The sequence below is a fragment of the Eleutherodactylus coqui genome, chromosome 5, assembly GCF_035609145.1.
Source record: "Eleutherodactylus coqui strain aEleCoq1 chromosome 5, aEleCoq1.hap1, whole genome shotgun sequence".
Lineage (NCBI taxonomy): Eukaryota > Metazoa > Chordata > Amphibia > Anura > Eleutherodactylidae > Eleutherodactylus > Eleutherodactylus coqui.
This window is the reverse complement of record NC_089841.1, coordinates 36,744,161-36,765,858: the sequence shown is the minus strand read 5'-3', so window position 1 is coordinate 36,765,858 and position 21,698 is coordinate 36,744,161. Positions and strand designations below refer to the sequence as shown.

Sequence of the window (21,698 nt, the reverse complement as noted above, 5' to 3'; positions counted from 1 at the left end):
TGCCACTAATTCTCTCACTTCTCGATGTTGTAGAAACATGAAATTTGGCACGAGCATTGATTATGTCATAAATAGGAAAAGGTAATGGGTCCCAACTCGATTATTCAATTCTAAGCGCCAAAGAATTAGCGTCCAAATTTTACGTACGGAATCTACTTTTCTCGCTTCCCAATGTCATAGAAACTTGAAATTTGGCACAAGCATTGATTATGTCATAAATAGGAAAAGTTAATGGGTCCCAAATCGATTATTCAATTCTATGCGCCAAAGTATTAGCGTCCAAATTTTTCGTACGGAATCTAATTTTCTCACTTTAAAATGTCATAGAACTTGAAATTTGGCACGAGCATTGATTATGTCATAAATAGGAAAAGCTAATGGGTCCCAACTCGATTATTCAATTCTAGGCGCAAAAGAATTAGCGTCCAAATTTGACGTACGGAATGTATTTTTCTCACTTTCCGATGTCATAGAAACGTGAAATTTGGCACGGGCATTGAATATGTCATAAATAGGAAAAGCTAATGGGTCCCAACTCCATTATTCAGTTCTATGCGCAAAAGAATTAGCGTCCAAATTTTACGTACGGAATCTAATTCTCTCACTTCCTGATATATATAAATGAATGTATGTCTGTCTGTCCTTTATGCATTACTACACCATTCATCCGATCGCCATGAAACTTTGGGAAGTTGCTGAGTACACTCCTGGGAAGATTACTGGCATAGTACATCTATCCTACGATAGGTGGCGTGCGTGCGAGTGTCGTCGACAGTTATGCCCCCCCAGACAAAGATCGTTTGATTTCCATCTCAAGCACAAAAGCAAAAGGCATTACGAGCAACGGGATGCGTGTTCAACTACAAAATGATGCATCCGCCGAACGTTTCACAAGACAATTGCTGGATATTGAGAATGCTGAGGTAAAATAAAAGCTGTGCTGTGATTGGTGGCTACTTCTTATACTGCTGAGGTAACATGAAAGCTGTGCTGTGATTGGTGGCTACTTCTTATACTACTGAGGTTGCATGAAAGCTGTGCTGCGATTCGTTGTTATATATTATACCACTGAGGTAACATGAAAGCTGCGCTGTGATTGGTTGCTATATATTATACCGCAGAGGTAACATGAAAGCTGCACTGTGATTGGTTGCTATTTTTTATATTGCTGAGGCAGAATAAACGTTGCGCTGTGATTGGTTGTTATTTCTCTTACTGCTGAGGTAACATGAAAGCTGCGCTGTGATTGGTTGTTATATTTTATACTGCTAAGGTAACATGAAAGCTGCGCTGTGATTGGTTGTTATATATTATACCACTGAGGTAACATGAAAGCTGCGCTGTGATTGGTTGCTATATATAATACCGCAGAGGTAACATGAAAGCTGCGCTGTGATTGGTTGTTATTTCTCTTACTGCTGAGGTAACATTAAAGCTGCGCTGTGATTGGTTGTTATATATTATATCACTGAGGTAACATGAAAGCTGCGCTGTGATTGGTTGTTATATATTATACCACTGAGGTAACATGAAAGCTGCGCTGTGATTGGTTGTTATCTAGATATATAAAAACGAATGAATGTATGTCTGTCTGTCGTCGCAGCAACGCGCGACGGGTAAGCTAGTGTTCTATATAAAACTTTATATACAAATTGCAATCAAGCCAGGATGCAAAATTAAAATTATCAATGACTAAGAACATGCTGGTGAAACAGATCACAGTCTATCAGTACACCTCAGGGCGAAGACAAGTGAATGACGGTGTTCAGCTACTAAGTTTTTCGCCTGCAGTTTTGTCCTGCTGTGGCGAAGCCTTCATCTTCATAGGTTCATGTCTCAGTGTATCTGTCACTACTCTTCTCGTAAATGCTCAGTGGAGAATCGTAAAGAGACTTGTGAGTCAGTGCCTCTAGGCGGTGAACATGTCACATTATCAGTGTCAGCCTTTGCACTTTATTGCAGAGGGAAGGGGCAGTATGGTCATGCATGGAGGCTAGCATAAAAATGCAATTTTCAGTGCTTAGATAGTCTTGGTTTTGAAGGGGTTAAATTACATGTGCATTTAGTCCTGTCTATTACCTGGTGATGGGAGCGGCTGGCGGGTCTCCATCATGGCCTCCTTGTACAGATCCTTGTGTCCTTCTAGATACTCCCACTCCTCCATGGAGAAATAGACAGCGACATCCTGACACCTTATAGGAACCTGACAACACAATATACAGTCATTACCCAGAAGCCTCCAGTGCGGTTACTGTATAATGTCCCAGCATTCCCTGCAGCCTCACCTCTCCAGTCAGCAGCTCAATCATCTTGTTGGCGAGTTCTAGAATCTTTTGTACATTGATGTCCTCATGTATCAGGGGGTGAGGTGGGGGCCCCGTGATTGGGCTCAGCGGTCTTCCCCATCCATCACACACAGGGGCCCGACAGCCATCACTAGAGGTCTTCTTCACTATTGTGTAATCCTGTATATAGAGAGACATTAATAAATATCCCTGCAGACATTTCCAGAGTCCATCACCTCTCCAGTGACATCATCTGTTATTACCATAGATAAGAATGATGTAATGTGACATCATCAGAATCTCTCCCCTCCCCAGTGACATCATCTGTTATTACCATAGATATGAATAATGTAATGTGACATCATCAGAATATCTCACCTCTCCAGTAACATCGCCTGTTGTCCAATTACATCATTCTTATCTTTGGTAATAATAGATGATGTCACTGGGGAGGTGAGAGATTCTGATGATGTCACATTACATCATTTTTATCTTTGGTAATATCATCAGAATCTCTCACCTCCCCAGTGACATCATCTGTTATTACCATAGATAAGAATAATGTAATGTGACATCATCAGAATCTCTCACCTCTCTAGTAAGCTGGAATAGTACCTCTAGTGTGAGATTTAATATGCTCTCCGCCATTTTGTTTCTGTCTTTATCTTTGATCCTAGATTCCTGAATAAGAAGATGAGCCAATGTGAATAACACACAAAATCCCACATAAAAATGTACAATTACTGAAGATAATAAGGGGAAACATTTGTGTATTTTGTATTCTCTCTTTCTGTATGGATCAGAACATGAGTTGAGTAACTTCTCAAGTCAGTTCCTTCATGTAATTGCATTTTTATGCCACTTTCACATGGCTGAGAAAATCTTGCGAGATTTGTGTATTGCGAGACGCATAAATATGAATCCCATTCTTTTGAATGGAGTCATATACATTAGAGATGAGTGAGCATGCTCGTTTAAGGTTGATACTCAAGCAAGCTTCGGTCTTCTCGGGTAACTGATTACTCATCCGAGCAAATGCGGGGGGCGGTGGGGGGTAGTGAGGGTGAGAAAGAGAGATCTCTCTCACTCTCCAACCCCGCTGCCACCCCGCATTTGCTTGGACAAGTAATCAGTTACTCGAGAAGACCGATGCCCGCTCGAGTATCAGCCTTAAACGAGCATGCTCGCTCATCTCTAGTATACATGTTCTAACTTTTTGGGTTTCTCGGAATGCATCGCCCATTTTTTTCAATGGGAGCTTTAATGCCTTGCATGGCTCTTGTATTCTGTGTAATGTGCATGTGGGTACAATGTGAAGTTTCTCCTTGAAATCAATGGGAAACACCTCTGATACTCTATCATGGGTGAAACTCACACGAGAGGATCCGAACTGCACCAGAACTTTTCATCAGAATAGCTTTTATTAGTGGCCATCCAGGTGCTGACATCACAAACTGCTGCAGCCAATCATAGAGGTCAACGCTTCAACACTTAGTGTGGCATTAGATGTGGCCTATTTTTGCCATAAGGAAGCAACAATTTTGGGGGCTTTTCACCTCCTTTTTTCAAAAACCATTCCTTTATTTTTCCATTGACATGAAAGTCTAAGGGCTTGTATTTAAAAAAAAAAAAAAAGCATTTGCCATGCAGGATAAAAGTGTGTTCACTTTATTGTGCAGGCCATTACAAATGTGGCGATACCCAACGTGTTTTTTTAAATATTTTTAAGAAAGGGGAAAAGTGCACAAAAAGTTTTATTCTACTGTGGGACTTTGATCCCATGATCATTTTGATAATACACTGCAGTACTTCTGTACTGCAATGCATTATCACTATTCATAGCAATCGCAGGCCATTGCAGACCAAGACATCATTGTCTGACATCTGGTTGTGTAAGAAGTCATGTGTCACTTCTGGTTTACATAAGTTTTTATTGGTTTTCTTAGAAACAACATTATATAAACTGTAGAATCCTAGAGTAATAAAGTAGTAACCGGGAGCATTACTAGGAGAAATGGATAGACTTAATAGGTGGAAAGTTGCAAAGTATTTAATCACCATTCCTGACCTCCAATCGGGGCAGTTAAAGAGTTAACAGCCACGATTAGCGTCAGCACTGATCGCAGCTGTTGCTAGCAGGTGGCAGCTGGCAAAGACAAACCGCACCTGCTGTGTATAGAGCGGGATCAGCCAACGATCCCGCTGTATAAAAAAACCCCATGCAGGCGGATGTGCATTGATGACTCAAAGACTTAAAGAGACACAAACTGTGTTGCAAAATATAAACAAGCTCTAATATGTCGATGAAAAATAAAGTTATGGCTCTTCAAAGTAAAATAAGCCAAATGATAAAATATCTGCTTTTGGAGGGGTTAATAAAGGTTATTTAGCGTCTGCTCACACCTGCGGTTTAGTAAGGTGACCAGATTTTCCCAGGGTCAAAGCGGGACAGAGGGGTGTGGTCAGGGGCGGGGCTTATCACAAGGTATGATTTTACCTCCGTCATTATAAAACGTACAAGGCCATTTAAAAAAAGACAGGGAGCAAATTCTGCAACATTTCTGCATCAAAAAAACAGTCAAAATCTGTACTATTAGTGTCCGCAGCTGATTTCATGCTATGCAGTGTTCCCCCTGACCTTCTCTGAAGGCTTCCCGCTGTCAGTGTAGTGACTCAGAGTGTCAAAGAGAGTTAATAAGTTCCTAGGATCTCACTATGAGCCTCAAGGGGACATAGGAGGTGCCCCACCTGAGCTAGAAGCTGTTATTCCTGAAATAGCTATCCCAGCAACAGCTTACTGATTGGTGCTTTAGTTGCTTAGCAACACCAGAGCCCGCTTGGAAAAGGTAATTTCAAGTGTGCGTAAACTGTCAGTTGGTGATTGGAAGCAAAAGAGGGCAGATGCAAGACAAGAACAGGAGAGGGATATAGTGCGGTGAGACAGCGAGTGTGTCATCAGAAGGGACAGAGGGATGAAGCACAGAGAATAGTGGAGTTTCTCATCCATCCTGAGTAAAGAAATCGGAGACAGTCAGAAAGAGGCAATCATAATAGTGAGTGTTAAGTGATAATAGTGAGTGATACAAATGTTAAGGCCTATTTATACTGGACGATTATCGCAAAACAAAATCGCTAATCGGCAATCATTTTAGCGATAATCAGTGTGTGTAAATTGGCGTGGGGCCCCGCTTTTTGGGCACTGCTAGCTGATCATTAAAATCAAGCTAACCTAAAAATCGTCATTCACTTTTATCAGTAGTTCCCCACGGGTAGTGCTAATAGCATTGTTTCCCCGTGGAGAACAAAGGATCTGAGCGCAGATAATAGCCTCGGGCTATTAACTGCATTCAGTGAAGGCTTCATTTGAACACGTAATTGGTATTTAAGTAGCTGAGTAGCTACATAAATACCAATTAATACTTTATGCAAAATGATCGCCCACAGTGGCCCCAGTAGTCATAGTGACCCCCACAGTGGCCCCAGTAGTCATAGTGACCCCCACAGTGGCCCTAGTAGTCATAGTGACCCCCACAGTGGCCCCAGTAGTTATAGTGACCCCCACAGTGGCCCCGGCAGTTATAGTGACCCCCACAGTGGCCCCGGCAGTTATAGTGACCCCCACAGTGGCCCCAGTAGTTATAGTGATGCTCACAGTGACCTCAATGCTAATACTATTATTATTGGGGCAGATATAGGGGACACTATTACTAATAGTGTCCCCTATATTGGCCTCAGTAGTAACAATGACCCCCACAGTAGTCTCAGTAGTAATACTAGACAGAGGTGTGTGCGCCAGCAGTAGCGCCTCCTCCGCTATCCTCTTCTCCTGTGCAACTAAGGAGAAGAGGTCAGGGGAGGAAGATCCCGGATGCAGACACAGCCGACATGTGTATCCAGCCGCGGCGCTGTTGAGTGATTACAATTCGAGAGGCTGTGGCTCCTCAGCTGGTAATCACTTTAATGGTAAACAGACGTCCCGAAAGCAGGACAAGTGACTGTCCTGGTGAAAAGTGGGACACAGGGTCCCAAAGCGGGACTGTCCCACCTAAATTGGGACATCTGGTCACCTTAGGTTTAGGGTATTGCTTCAAATCACAGTGGTATGAAAATCTATATATTGTTTGCAGAAACCCTTCACAGATATAGATTAAAATTAAATGCCTTTTATTAGTATATTTTAAAATTGTGGGCTCACATATAACACTTCTTAACGATACAAAAGAAAAGGACAGGTAACATATAAACAAAGAATAGGCCCTAGTAGAAATATGTAGGGTAACGTATCTCTCAGATAGATTTTTGGAGATCGATACCGCACATGAATATGGAAGAGGATAAAGGTCCAAATTTTTGGAAATCGATACCACTCATGAATATGGAAAAGGATAAAGGTCCAGATGAAAAAGGAGTATTATCCGAATCCAGAAAATATGTGTACCTGGATATAAATGTGGTACGAGGAATAATACCTCTTTAGGGCACAATGTTGTAATGTATATTCATGTTGCTAAGACAATTTTTTCATGACCTCCCATTAATAGCACAGTTGCCGCATATACGGGTGCTAATTATATGGGCTCATTACAGGTCAGTGGTACTGACCAGCACGTAAAACGGCTCGCTCGACGCGTTTCCCTGCCCTTGTAGGGGGCAGTTCCTCAGGAGCACGGGTAATGGTTGCCCGTAGATACGTGTTTCTAAAGTTGTCACATAGAAATAATAGAGCAACAGGATTGATGCGTCAGGACATAGTCCTGCTAAAATTTAGTCCTGCTAAGATGAACCTGCTCGATAATTCCCGTAGAGTAACGGTTACCGCTCCTTACTAGTCACTTCCGGCGCGGCACTTGTATTAGTACCGCTGTCGGACTCTCTGAATATTTAAGAGAGAGAGAGGGCCTTTCACTTAAAGGAGATGTCCCGCGCCGAAACGGTTTTTTTTTTTTTTTTAAACCCCCCCCCCGTTCGGCGCGAGACAACCCCGATGCAGGGGTTAAAAAAACCACCCGCACAGCGCTTACCTGAATCCCGGCGGTCCGGCGTCTTCATACTCACCTGCTGAAGATGGCCGCCGGGATCCTCTGTCTTCATGGACCGCAGGGCTTCTGTGCGGTCCATTGCCGATTCCAGCCTCCTGATTGGCTGGAATCGGCACGTGACGGGGCGGAGCTACACGGAGCTACACGGAGCCCCATAGAGAAGAGGAGAAGACCCGGACTGCGCAAGCGCGGCTAATTTGGCCATCGGAGGGCGAAAATTAGTCGGCACCATGGAGACGAGGACGCCAGCAACGGAGGAGGTAAGTATAAAACTTTTTATAACTTCTGTATGGCTCATAATTAATGCACAATGTACATTACAAAGTGCATTATTATGGCCATGCAGAAGTGTATAGACCCACTTGCTGCCTCGGGACAACCCCTTTAATCTGGCGTACACTGTGATATATGTCAGTATATGACTATCTCAAACAGCGCCTCCAGATAGCAAATGGCGACCGCTATTCAGGCTTAGTTATCAGCCACTAGAGCGATGCCCGGGGGTGCCCTCTTGGAAGATTCCTGCAATATCTATTAGGGTGTTCGCATTGGTCAGCGCATTACAATGACCGATGTGAATTGATGTGACACCCAAATAGAGATAGCTCTGTCACTCGATATTAACAAAAGCGAGTGTTCTTCTATGGTCTCTAGCCGACCCTTTTAACCCAGCTGGTAGAGATCTCGGCTAGCCGACCCACCATCAGAGCCGCAGGCGCCACCTCTCCTACTCTGTCCCTGCTTCTTACCCCTGTTCAATCCAGCTAGGATTGATACTAGAGGGGCTCTGTCTTCCTTGGTCTCCATGATAGAACTCTGAATGGGGTATTATCCCCCAAATCTAGCCGAGATAACTGCCTCTCCTCTGAAGCTAACCTATCTGAGGCACATACTGCTATTTAATCGAGCTTCACCTGTGAAGGCACCTGACCTGGATATAACACAGCCGGGATCTCTACCAGCTGGGTTAAAAGGGTCGGCTAGAGACCATAGAAGAACACTCGCTTTTGTTAATATCGAGTGACAGAGCTATCTCTATTTGGGTGTCGCATCAATTCACATCGGTCATTGTAATGCGCTGACCAATGTGAACACCCTAATAGATATTGCAGGAATCTTCCAAGAGGGCACCCCCGGGCATCGCTCTAGTGGCTGATAACTAAGCCTGAATAGCGGTCGCCATTTGCTATCTGGAGGCGCTGTTTGAGATAGTCATATACTGACATATATCACAGTGTACGCCAGATTAAGTGAAAGGCCCTCTCTCTCTCTTAAATATTCAGAGAGTCCGACAGCGGTACTAATACAAGTGCCGCGCCGGAAGTGACTAGTAAGGAGCGGTAACCGTTACTCTACGGGAATTATCGAGCAGGTTCATCTTAGCAGGACTAAATTTTAGCAGGACTATGTCCTGACGCATCAATCCTGTTGCTCTATTATTTCTATGTGACAACTTTAGAAACACGTATCTACGGGCAACCATTACCCGTGCTCCTGAGGAACTGCCCCCTACAAGGGCAGGGAAACGCGTCGAGCGAGCCGTTTTACGTGCTGGTCAGTACCACTGACCTGTAATGAGCCCATATAATTAGCACCCGTATATGCGGCAACTGTGCTATTAATGGGAGGTCATGAAAAAATTGTCTTAGCAACATGAATATACATTACAACATTGTGCCCTAAAGAGGTATTATTCCTCGTACCGCATTTATATCCAGGTACGCATATTTTCTGGAGTTGGATAATACTCCTTTTTCATCTGGACCTTTATCCTTTTCCATATTCATGAGTGGTATCGATTTCCAAAAATTTGGACCTTTATCCTCTTCCATATTCATGTGCGGTATCGATCTCCAAAAATCTATCTGAGAGATACGTTACCCTACATATTTCTACTAGGGCCTATTCTTTGTTTATATGTTACCTGTCCTTTTCTTTTGTATCGTTAAGAAGTGTTATATGTGAGCCCACAATTTTAAAATATACTAATAAAAGGCATTTAATTTTAATCTATATCTGTGTAGGGTATTGCTTCAATAGCAGCAACAGACCTCATCGAATTATCCCGTTATCTACACTGGAAGGAGAACGGACCAAAGAAAATAAAGAATAACCCAGAAAATAAAGAGAGCACCTTGTTTTTGCTGAAAGAAACTCAGGGGTCCTGAATGAGGGACACACAGACCTCCACCTGCAGAGCCAGACGGCAGCTTTCAGGACCTGTGATGTCACCGTCATGTGATCAGTCACCTGTGTGGGAGGAGTCAGGGATCACATGACCAGGGGGTGATCAGTGTACGCAGGACTCTGCTGTGCTGGTTTGTTCTGTTGTTGTATGGGATGACGTGTTTCGGGTGGATGTAGTAGAGCTGTGTGTGCGATGTGCATGGAATATTGTGTGAAGTTTGAGAAGGCGGTATACGGTTACATATAGATCTGTATACGTTGGGGCAGAAAAGTGACAAATGAGGTTAAACACTGATAAATGTGCGGTTCTGCACACGGGCAGAGGGAATACATGTCGCCATTGCACACTACATGGGAAACCACTGGGAACACTAACATGGATATGGACTTGGGGATTTTAGTTAAAGGGGTTGTCCCGCGCCGAAACGTTTTTTTTTTTTTTCAATAGCCCCCCTGTTCGGCGCGAGACAAACCCGATGCAGGGGTTTAAAAAAAAACAAACCGCATAGTACTTACCCGAATCCCCGCGCTCCGGTGACTTCTTACTTACCCTGCGAAGATGGCCACCGGGATCTTCACCCACGGTGGACCGCAGGTCTTCTCCCATGGTGCACCGTGGGCTCTGTGCGTTCCATTGCCGATTCCAGCCTCCTGATTGGCTGGAATCGGCACAGGTGACGGGGCGGAGCTACGAGGAGCAGCTCTCCAGCACGAGCGGCCCCATTCAGAAGGGAGAAGACCGGACTGCGCAAGCGCGTCTAATCGGGAGATTAGACGCTGAAATTAGACGGCACCATGGAGACGAGGACGCTAGCAACGGAGCAGGTAAGTGAATAACTTCTGTATGGCTCATATTTAATGCACGATGTACATTACAAAGTGCATTAATATGGCCATACAGAAGTGTATAACCCCACTTGGTTTCGCGGGACAACCCCTTTAACTGGAAGCTTTATAGGAGGAACCCGAATCTGAAGTGGCTTCTTCTGCTTACCAATCCGATACTTCATGGGAAGATGCTTGTTTCTGAAAAGACAAAAGAAGATGTTGTGAGATATTTAGCGATGGTGACATGTCGTCTTCTTCTTGGCAGGGGCCAGAACTGCCGATGTGAGGGGCAGCAGGGCTGCTTCTTTGTCTGCTTGGTCTGCCAAGACATATCTAGGGTCCGTGTAAATGTTAGCTGTCTTGTGCCAGCATACAGGTGTGTGTAAGGGCCTGCAGTTCAGCTTGTTGGGCTGAGACGTGTGCAAGTAATGACTGTTGATGAAGGACAGGGGTCTGTGTGGTGACCGCATATTCAGTGTGAAATTGTCCATCTACAGCCTACCTGGAGCCATCAACAAACAAGGTTAAGTCAGGACTAAGTAGTGGAGTGTCCTTGATGGAATCAAAACCAGAAGTTTCCATCTGCATGAGCTGGGCGCAGTTGTGAGGTTCTTCTTGAGTCGCTTGCTCAGTGTCATCCTGTTCCAGTAAGAGAGTGGCAGGATTCAAAGTCTGACAGCAGGTGATGGTAACGTTGGCAGGCATCAGGAGGGCACATTGGAGTCTCAGGCAACAGGCTGCAGACAAGCGCTTGGGCTGAACCTGTGTTAGAATGGCAGAGATATCATGCGGTGCTAACAGTTGTACCTCATGATCCAGAACTAGGTCTGCTGACTTGTCCAACATCCTGGAGACTGTCGCTACTACTCGTAGACAGGAAGGTGATCGTCTGACGACGGCGTCTAACCTGCTGGAGTAGTAGGCTACGGGTCGTTGGTGCCCTCCGTGCTGCTCTTTGTCCATTGCTCTCATTGCAGTAGAGCCTGAAGGGTTTGTCGTAGTTGGGTAAGCGCTGGGGCTGCCAAGATGGCTACTTCTGTAAGTTGGAAGTGTTCTTTCTTGAGACAGTCATACAGTGGCTACATCAGCTGCATGGCATTCACAATCCATGGTGTACAATAAGAAACAAGTCCTAGAAAGGTATGTAGTTTAGAGACAGAAGTGGGTACCTTAATGTCCATGACAGCAGATTTACGATCCTGGGTGAGATGATGAGCTCCTGATGTGAGACAATGTCCAAGAAAAGTCACAGATGAACATCAGAACTGGAGCTTCTTCTTTGATGCCTTACATCCATTCTTTACCAGGAATTCAAGAAGAAATTGAAGCTTCTATCCATATAGCTTTGTCTGGAGCACAGAGCAAAAGGTCATCAACATATTGTAAGAAAACAACAGCCTGTGATTCAGGTTGCCAGCCTTCCAACACTTGACCCATGAGCTGTGAGAACAGGGAGGGTGATATCTGAGCTCCCTGCAGCGTCACCACCCAGGTATATTACTTGCCTATGTGTATTAAAGCAAACAAATACCTACTGTCTTTTATACAGAGGGATAGAGAAATACATGGCAATGGGATTCCTGATTTCTACCTAACCTGAACTGGTGGTACTGCTAGTCTGCCTATATCCAATGTTCCCTCACTTCAAAGGCAAGGCTGGAACTTATTGTAAGCATTGTTCCAGCTCCTCCTCTGACAACAAAGGTGTGCATACGGCTATAGGGGTTTCTGAGGACTGACAACATGCAGCTAGTATACAGATTTCTTCCTCTGCTAACTGACCCGTGATTTTATCCAACCCATCTTCCCTGAACTCTAAGAGGTGTGGATTTTCTGCAGCAAATCGGCTCCTAATAGGTTGAGAGGAGGGGTTTCACTAACCAACAGTCGAGTAGTCAGAGAATAATTGGTTGTGAACTTCACTTCCATTGGCTTAGACAAAGTAGTATTTTTTGGTGTTCCATCTACTCCTACACATAAAAGACTTTATTTACTAACGTCACTCTCTTTGACACGTCTGCTATGTATTACACTAGTGGCTGCTCCAGTGTCTACCAGAAAGGGGAGAGGACCTTCTAAACCTACAGTCAGAGACAATAGGTACTGGGCCCCTTCTGGATTTGCTAACTTGCAAAGGGCAGACGTCATCAATGAGTACAGACACTGGATTACCTGTTTCCTAATGATCAGGGGAGGATGGTCTGGATTTGGACTGTCCATTCTGAGCCTTAGGAGGTGCCCTACATTCTCTATGCATGTGCCCTGTTTGCCACAGCTGTAGCAAGTGATAGGTTTTCGGGATTCATTATTGTCCAGGTTTACAAGTACCGTGGTACAGGAGCCCCCAAACTGCTGACAACTTGAAGAAGAGCCTGAGCCTCTAGAGCACGCCATTCAGAACGGGCGGCTTCTAGTTTGTCCTTTAGGGCGTGTGTAAGAAGTTGGGCATGTGCAGAGACATTAGGACTGTATCCCAAGTCCCTCCACGCTACCAGAATCCTAGACAAAAAATCTTCTGCTGATTCTGTCTTCTCCTGCCTAACATCATGCAGGGTAGTTCCTAAGTCTGTCATACGCTTTGAAGCCCAGTCTTTCAGATGATGTAGGAAAGTATCCCCTGAACCGAACACCTTAGGGTCAGGTGGTGGATTAAATTCCTCCATCATCAAGGGGAAGAAGAAAATAGGAACACAGCAGCACTCACAAAATGCCTCTGCGGAGTAAGGTCAGACGGCCCAATATACAGTCCCATGAAAAATAATAATAGTGGCAGCATAAACTGGAGTGAAAAATAAAATGTATCCTTTATTATTCCATGGTCATCGTAAAATAGATAGGCTACATTTCAGCCAAAATCTGGCCTTCATCAAGCTACCTACAACATACACTAACACTTGTATAAATAGTGAACATAGCATGTGGTGAGCAAATCACTAACAAAGTGCCGCCCACACATACCACACTGAATAGATTATTGGCTCCTGATTGGCTGGAATCGGCACATGTGACGGGGCGGAGCTTCGCGATGACGCGTACAAGGGGGCGGAGCCAGAATGCCGCTGCTGCCGAACCGAGCCGAAGGGAAAAGACCCATCTGCGCAAGCACGGCTAATCGGGCGATTAGACGCTGAAGTTAGACAGCACCATGGCGACGGGGACGCCAGCAACGGAGCAGGTAAGTAAATAACTTCAGTATGGCTCATATTTAATGCACGATGTATATTACAAAGTGCATTAATATGGCCATACAGAAGTGCATAACCCCACTTGCTGCAGCGGGACAACCCCTTTAAATGGATCGATGATCTCAATACTCCTACCCCATTTGGACTCAATATTGAATATGATTATATGCCCTTTATATAGTTTATCTTGGTGCGTGTCCTGTTTGCCTTCTCTTGCTATGCATCAGTACTTATATGATTTTGCTTGTTTTCAGGTTGATTTGGGATGTTCGGAGGTCTCCTTTGCCCCGTCTCCGCTCTGGCGCACTATATATTTTTTATGCTGTCATTATGTACTTTTGGACATATCTTTGGTTATTTTTTCTTAGTATATGTGAATTTTTTTTTTGGGCAACACTTAGGGATCAGTTTTCAATACAGTCTTTTTTAACACGTCTTGTTTTTCATTTGTAGTTTTCTTTATCCAGCCCTAATGGGATGTTCTCTGATACGTGCTCTTTTGTTATTTGCACTTTTTGCTTTGTCATATTTCCCCTTTTTATTAATATATTTTTTTTCAATATGTCTCTTTTTATTTATTTCTCTCTTTTCATATTTTTACACGTTATGGTGTTTTGCTTAAAGGGGTTGTCCCGAGAAAGCAAGTGGGGGTATACACTTCTGTATGGCCATATTAATGCACTTTGTAATATACATCGTGCATTAAATATGAGCCATACAGAAGTTATTCACTTACCTGTTCCGTTGCTAGCGTCCCCGTCTCCATGGTGCCGTCTAACTTCAGCGTCTAATCTCCCGATTAGATGCGCTTGCGCGGAAGGGTCTTCTCCCTTCTCTTGGGTCTCGGCACGAGCGGTGTTCTGGCTTCGCCCCCTTCTACGCGTCATCGCATAGCTCCGCCCCGTCACGTGTGCCGATTCCAGCCAATCAGGAGGCTGGAATCGGCAATGGACCGCACAGAGCCCACGGTGCACCATGGGAGAAGACCCGCGGTGCATCGTGGGTGAAGATCCCGGCGGCCATCTTGGTAAGGTAAGTAAGAAGTCGCCGCAGAGCGGGGATTCGGGTAAGTACTAAACTTTTTTTTTTTAACCCATCCCTTGTGTTTGTCTCGCGCCGAACGGGGGGCCTATTGAAAAAAAAAAAAGCCGTTTCGGCGCGGGACAACCCCTTTAATGTAATTCTGTATATTGATTGTCTTTGTAGACATTTTTATAAGTCAAGTTTTATTGAAGTTTTTCATAATAAGTAATGCACAACAATCTTGCATCTCAAAAAAGAAATATACAATACAGCGAGGGGTATGCAATTGTTAGCTGTAGGTCTGATGAGTATTAAGAGAGGAGGGTCTTGGAGTTATTTCACAAGCCCCCCAGACCACTGTGTGTTACATCCGGTATAACCCCAAGCTCCTTACATGTGAGAGATGCAAACAAAGTAAACCGTCCAATTTGTTGCCGCTTTAAGATTGCCGTTTTAAGTCTGGAATCTAGGAGAGCTACAATCTCCCTATTTTTGTCCTCTGCAGGCTTCCGTTGTTGGGGTCTGGTTGCTATGGGGATGGGATGGATGCGGCCTTGTAATGCTTGATGTAGTACCGCGCTAGTGCAGTGGTTTCTTGCGCACGCGCGGTCTGTTCTCCTTGTGTCCTTTTGACACATAGACATCGCGCGCCTTTTTGTTGTTCTCGCGCATCCATTATGGACTGGGCAGCAGAGGTGACGCTATGGAACATCCTGCATCACCTTTCTTGATAATCTGTTCAGTGTGGTATGTGTTTTATATGTTAGCAATTGTGTTCTTAATGAGTGTGGGCGGCACTTTGTTAGTGATTTGCTCACCACATGCTATGTTCACTATTAATACAAGTGTTAGTGTATGTTGTAGGTAGCTTGATGAAGGCCAAATTTTGGCCGAAATGTAGCCTATAATATGATGACCATGGAATAAGAAAGGATACATTTTTTTTTACTCCAGTTTATGCTTCCACTATTATTATTTTTCAAGGGGAAGAAGGGATCAGCCTTATGTCTGGCCACTTCTTCTAGGTCTTTATAACAACAGTCATAAGCTCCTGCTAACTGTAGACAAGCTCTATAGAACCCCATGGGTTGTTTCTCAGGATCTAGCATTGTTAATAATATTATCTTTCTCATTCTGTACTTACTGACACCATCATTTTCAATTCTTTCTTCTATCTTCCCTTTAACAACCAGGCGGGCACATCTGCCCCAGCGTTCAGCTGCCTCCAGGAGTTTAGCATCTTTAAAACTACTTTTATATTCTATCATTGCATTTGACCACAGACGGGGACTAAGGGTCCCATGTCTGGTGTCTTGTTTCATGATAGACATCAAAGCCTTACATTCTTTAGCTATCTCTTTACCTTCCATATTCCTTACTATGCTTTGGCCATTGTCCATTCTGACTCATCCAAGGTGGCTTTCTTAGACCATCCATTACCCATGTTTCACTGGTACTCTATAGGGGTTTTTAATAACTTTTTTCCCTTATTTGAGGAGAGGGTGACCCCATCTGAGGATATCATGTCGACTATGGCAAGAGATTCTTGTCACAAATCAGACACTTTTCCTACAGACAACATACAGTACAAGTGTTTCCACTGTGTGACTCTAAAAACTTAGGCTTCACAGTGCAGGACCCACTTAAACCATATACACAGGTGTTCCCGCTGCGTGACCCTAAAAACTCAGGCTTCACAGTGCAGGGCCCACCTAAACCATCGGTCCCTCGTCAGAGATCGGAACACGTTACCAGTAGATTAGGGAATTTAGATCATAGAATATACTAGGACAATTATCCAACCTTTTGATATTATTATGGTGTTTAAACACACTGAGTACACATTCATTCAAACCTAGACAACGAGACAGCTTATTTGACAGGGTTCTTTGTCATATAAAAATAGACAGAGTTTAGACCTTAAAGGGGTTGTCCCGCGAAACAAAGTGGGTCTATACACTTCTGTATGGCCATATTAATGCACTTTGTAATGTACATTGTGCATTACTTATGAGCCATACAGAAGTTATCAAAAGTTATTCACTTACCTGTTCCGTTGCTGGCGTCCTCGTCTCCATGGTGCCCGTCTAATTTTCAGCGTCTAATGGCCAAATTAGACGCGCTTGCGCAGTCCGGGTCCTCTCCTTTTCTCAATGGGGCTCCTTGTAGCTCCGCCCCGTCACGTGCCGATTCCAGCCAATCAGGAGGCTGGAATCGGCAATGGACCGCACAGAAGCCCTGCGGTCCACCGAGGGAGAAGATCCCGGCGGCCATCTTCAGCAGGTAAGTAAGAAGTCACCGGAGCGCGGGGATTCAGGTAAGCGCTGTGCGGTGTTCTTTTTTAACCCCTGCATCGGGGTTGTCTCGCGCCGAACGGGGGGGGGGGGGGGGTTGAAAAAAAAAAAACCCGTTTCGGCACGGGACAACCCCTTTAAATGAACCACTTAATATAAATGAACACACTTACCCAACTTTGACCAGACACAATCACAGAGACACAATGAGGGATAAGAATAACAGTTTCTTATCAGCCGGCTTTGTCCTGATTATAGGTCTGTGCATTCTGTCTATTCGAGAGTAAGTCGGGTCAAAGGTCCTGGTCACTCAGTTTCTGTTCAGGCTCCAGCTGTTATTGGACCACACCAGTACCGATCTGATGACCTCGTTGCCAGGTGCCAAATTGGTAGATATGGAAGCCCGTGATGAGAAGATTTACTAGCAATTATCTATCGATAGCATGAAATCACTCCATGTTATGTCAAGACACTTCTCCATGAGAACTCAATGAATTCTACTTTATTATCAACATTGCCAACTCTTACACAGAAACAAGAGGGTGTATTTAAAAGTTACTTGGTACAAAAATTAGTGTTACATGGGTTACTGTTACAAAGGTGAAAAAGCTTATTAATCATGAGGCTTATTGACAACCACCATTTAGTCTCAAAGCTCTTAAGGCTCGTCTTAGACATGGAAATCACTGCAGTCAGGATATTGTTATCGCATTAGACACTATTTCTGCTCTAGTTGTGTGTCTTCTCTGTTAACATAGCTTAGCCTTATTTAATTCGTCTGTTGACCAACTATCTTAAATCCTAGTTACCTGCACTACAAAGCATAGGTTTTACTCTTCTATTTAAGAGTCAATAGTCCAATACAAGGTAAGAAACATACACTTATTGCATTCTGAAACTTAACACTTTATATTCCATAACATCTCCCATAATCAGTTTATACCCAGGACTGTAACAAGAGGGCGCTCTCTACGTCTAGAGGAAAGAAGGTTTTATCACCAACACAGAAGGGGCTTTACTGTAAGAGCAGTGAGACTGTGGAACTCTCTGCCTGAAGACATGGTGATGGCAGATTCAATAAAGGAGTTCAAGAGGGATGTGGAGTGTAATAATATTATATGATATATCACTTATTACTTCAGAAGTATTCTGCGATCCAGGGATTATTATGATTACCAGATTTGAGTTGGGAAGAAATATTCTTTCCCTAAAATTAACTTCTACTTTATTGGGGTTTTTGCTTTCGTCTGAATCAACATTGGGGGTGGTAATAGTGTAGTGATCTGGAGTTGTTACTGCATTAACTGTATAATTTAGTTTTGTTCACTTTAATAGAATTGCTGAAATGTAGTTGGGAACTGGAGAACCAACAAGCCCCAAACCCCCAGAACCAGAGTGTAGCCTATGACTCTGCATTCTAGTGCACCTGTCTAGCCCCAAGCTCTATGGTCATGGGGAGAGCCAGTGTCCATATATACACCCAGCCTGTTCTAGAGAGTTCAGTAGAAGTAACAGAATTGTTAGAAGTCAGTAACCATGGACCACGGGAAAGCAGGAGTTTAAAAAAAAAAACAAGCGGCATTGCGTATGCAAGCGGCACGCCGCCAGCCTCCCGAGTGCATTCGCCGTGCTGAAGAAAGAAGATCCAGCCAGCATGGAGGAGAGCCCCACAGTGTCCCGACAGGTGAGAATAATGTATTTTCTGGCCTCATGTCTGCGGCCCGGTGGAATCCGCTGTAGGATTCTGCACAGGGAAACTGTTCGGGCCTGTGGACATGAGGTCTAAATCTGTATTGTGAATAATCCGGTCGGCTCGCCGTCGGACATGCGTAATTCAGATTTTTTTTTTCAAATTCTTTTTCCCCTGCGTGACCTTTTTCGAATAATCAATTATGGAAGGGTCACTAGTTGAACGGCTTCCATTGACTTCAATGGAAGCCGTCCGTGCAGAATCCACACAAGAGTAGAGCATGCTTTTATTTTTTTTCCTTTGTGTGGAAATCGCAACTGCTCTCCACACATATGAGAGGGCATGCAAATGCTCTATTCTTGTTAATGGATGTGAAATGCTATGGATTGTCCACACGAGTGGCGATTGCAGATTCCACAATCCAAATTCTGTCGTGTGAGACCGGCCTGACTCTACACAGTATTGTAGATTGACCCGATGTTCGCTACGCAAACATAAAATGTTTGAAAAGAATAGTGGTTGTGAATGTTCCCTTCACCCTCCTTTCTCTCTCCCTCCATGCCGCTTCTCTCTTCCCCCTCTCCCTCCATGCGGCTTCTCTCTCCCTCTCTCTCCATGCCACTTATCTCTTCTTCTCACCCTCTCCATGCCACTTCTCTCTCCCTCTCCATGCCGCCACATCTCTCTTCCTCTGCCCACCTCTCCATGCTGCTTTTCTGTCCCTCTCCCTTTATGCGTCTTCTCTCTCCTTTTCTCCATGCCACTTCTCTCTTCATCTCTCCTCCCTCTACACCCAGCTTTTCTCTCTCCCCTCTCCATTCCGCTTCTCTCTCCCTCTCCATGCTGCTACTATCCACCTATCCCCCGCCTCCATGCCGCTTTTCTGTCCCTCTCACTCATCTCCATGCCGCTTCTCTCTCCCTCTCCCTGCTGCTTCACTCTCCCTATCCCCCCTCTCCATGCCGCTTCTCTCTCCCTGTCCCCCCTCACCATGCTGCTTCTCTCCCACCTCTGTGTGTATGTGTCTGTCTGTTTCTCTCACCAGCGCTTCTGTGTGTCACAGGCGCTTCAGTCAGCAGGGACAATCATAGTCTTGTGATTATGAGAGAGACATTGCAAGACTATAAATGTTGCTTAGCAATGCTTGAATCTCCCTAAGGCGCTTGCCGCTATACCTAACATGGGGAACTTTGACATGGCCCGGAAGGTCACTCTATATGCCCAACTCAAATTTTAGGATTTTACGGTGGTGGTGAGGATCTAAGGAATCGAATAACACTGAAATCATCCTCCTAAAATGAGGCAAACTGCTCAAAGAGAGCAGCAGGAAAAAGCCTATTCTATTAGATTAAGAGAACCGTATCAACATCAGATTCGCGAAACTCTACACATATTTTCTGGTGTTTGTGTGGAGGTATGGGTCGCAGAAAAAGTCTTGTGAAGAGCAGGTTTGTCAGTAACCAGGTTTTGTGTACTTTTATTTACAGTGCAAAACACTTGTGAAACCTCTACTAGCAATCCCATCCCTATAACTGAAAGATATTTTGCCATTTAGCTCTTCAAAAAGTTATTAACACAGACGTTCACTTACTTTTCTCCAGAAGTTTTGATGTTTACTTGCGCTTAAGAAAATACATAAACCGTAAACTGTGTGTTATAAGTTTATTTAGATTGTTCTTGTCTATAATTGTTGTTTAACCCATTAACGACACAGGACATCCAGTTATGTCCCGCAGGTTAGGGGGAGGTATGCAGGTAAATTGTGGAGCGATCCCACTCCATACAATGCAGGTGCTTGCTGTTTCTTAAGCAGCATGGCTTATTAGAACTGTTAACCCTTTAAATGCCACAGTAAATTCCAACAGTGGCATTTAAATACCCCAACCAATGTTCGGGGGTTGCCATGTGGTTGTCATGGCAGCCAGGGGCTTTTTTAAAATCCCCAGGGCAGTCATTGCAAAATTACTGGGCTGCAATAAGGGTCGCTATTACTACTGGGGCCAATATAGGGGACACTACTACTACTGGGGCCAATATATGAGACGCTATTACTATTGGGGCCAATATAGGGGACGCTAGGACTACTGGGGCCACCAATATAGGGGGTCACTATTACTACTGGGGCTAATACAGGTGGTACCTATTACTACTGGGGCCGCAATAGGGGTCACTATTACTACTGGGGCCAATATAGGGGACGTTATTATTACTGGGGCCAATATAGGTAATGCTTTTACTACTGGGGCCAATTATTACTATTACTACATGGGGTGGATTTGCTGCAGAATTTACAGTAGCTGTAGCAGCAAAGTAAATGAGATTTTGAAAATCTCAACCACACAATGTGGAAAAAAAACTGCACAAAACCCGTGTGGATGGCATGTGGTTTGGGATTTAATTCTGCAGCATGTTAATTTTGAATATAATGTTTATCAATAGCCCACCCACTGTTCCAGCGTTCCTCCCGGTATTTTTTTTTTTTTTTTTTTTAAAGAGCCCTGTCCTTTTTTTAACGATAGAGATATAAATTATATGTTGTGATAAGCAACGCTCCTAACCCCTCCCTTGCCAACATCCTCCATCCCGCTTTGGGGCGCCACGAGAAACTTTTGTTTCAAGAAGGGCTTCATGGCTAAAAAAATTTGGAAACCACTGTCTTAAGCAATATTGAGAACACTAGAATTCACAAAAAAAAACTGGTGTGAATAGAAGGAAGTAGATAACACTGATCCATCTATTAGTATTATTTTAGACTTACTAAAAGTTGGATTTGAGAGTAGCAACTCTACTTTAGGCCTCGTTCACACAGGCAACACGGCATCACCACTAGAAAATCGCAGCGATACCACAATATTGTAACGCTACAAAGTCGCGTGAGTTTGTAGCACCACATGCAAAGATTTTAAAATATAAGCCATATCCCTAAAATAAGCCATAGCTGCAGAAAAAAAGTATATATCACCTTAGAAGCACTGTTCGTGGCTCCGCTGCAGCTTCCTCACGGTCCCTGGCACTTGTCTTCATCTTTGCTGGCCGGGGATTGAAAAATCCCCGCCTCCTTGAAGTGCTGGCTGGGATTGGCTGACGCTTAGCCAATTAGAGCCAGCGCTCAGTGAATGGCTGCGATTGGTTCATCGAGCACTGTTTGTGATTGGCTAAGCGTCAGC

At 44.2% G+C, this 21,698-nt stretch overlaps 2 protein-coding genes across 2 annotated transcripts in view; both read right to left on the bottom strand.

Moving 5' to 3' along the window:
- LOC136629115 (zinc finger protein 585A-like) overlaps positions 1 to 9,537 on the bottom strand; it is a 39,705-nt gene extending 30,168 nt beyond the window's left edge. The window contains exons 1-2 of the mRNA XM_066605251.1: positions 9,459 to 9,537; positions 2,877 to 2,966 (exon numbers count right to left, since the gene is read on the bottom strand). Of these exons, the coding sequence (XP_066461348.1) occupies positions 2,877 to 2,933 (57 nt within the window). The 5' untranslated portion in view covers positions 2,934 to 2,966; positions 9,459 to 9,537. The remainder of the gene's footprint in view (positions 1 to 2,876; positions 2,967 to 9,458) is intronic.
- LOC136628738 (zinc finger protein 268-like) overlaps positions 1 to 21,698 on the bottom strand; it is a 451,149-nt gene that overhangs the window by 136,299 nt on the left and 293,152 nt on the right. The window lies entirely within an intron of this gene.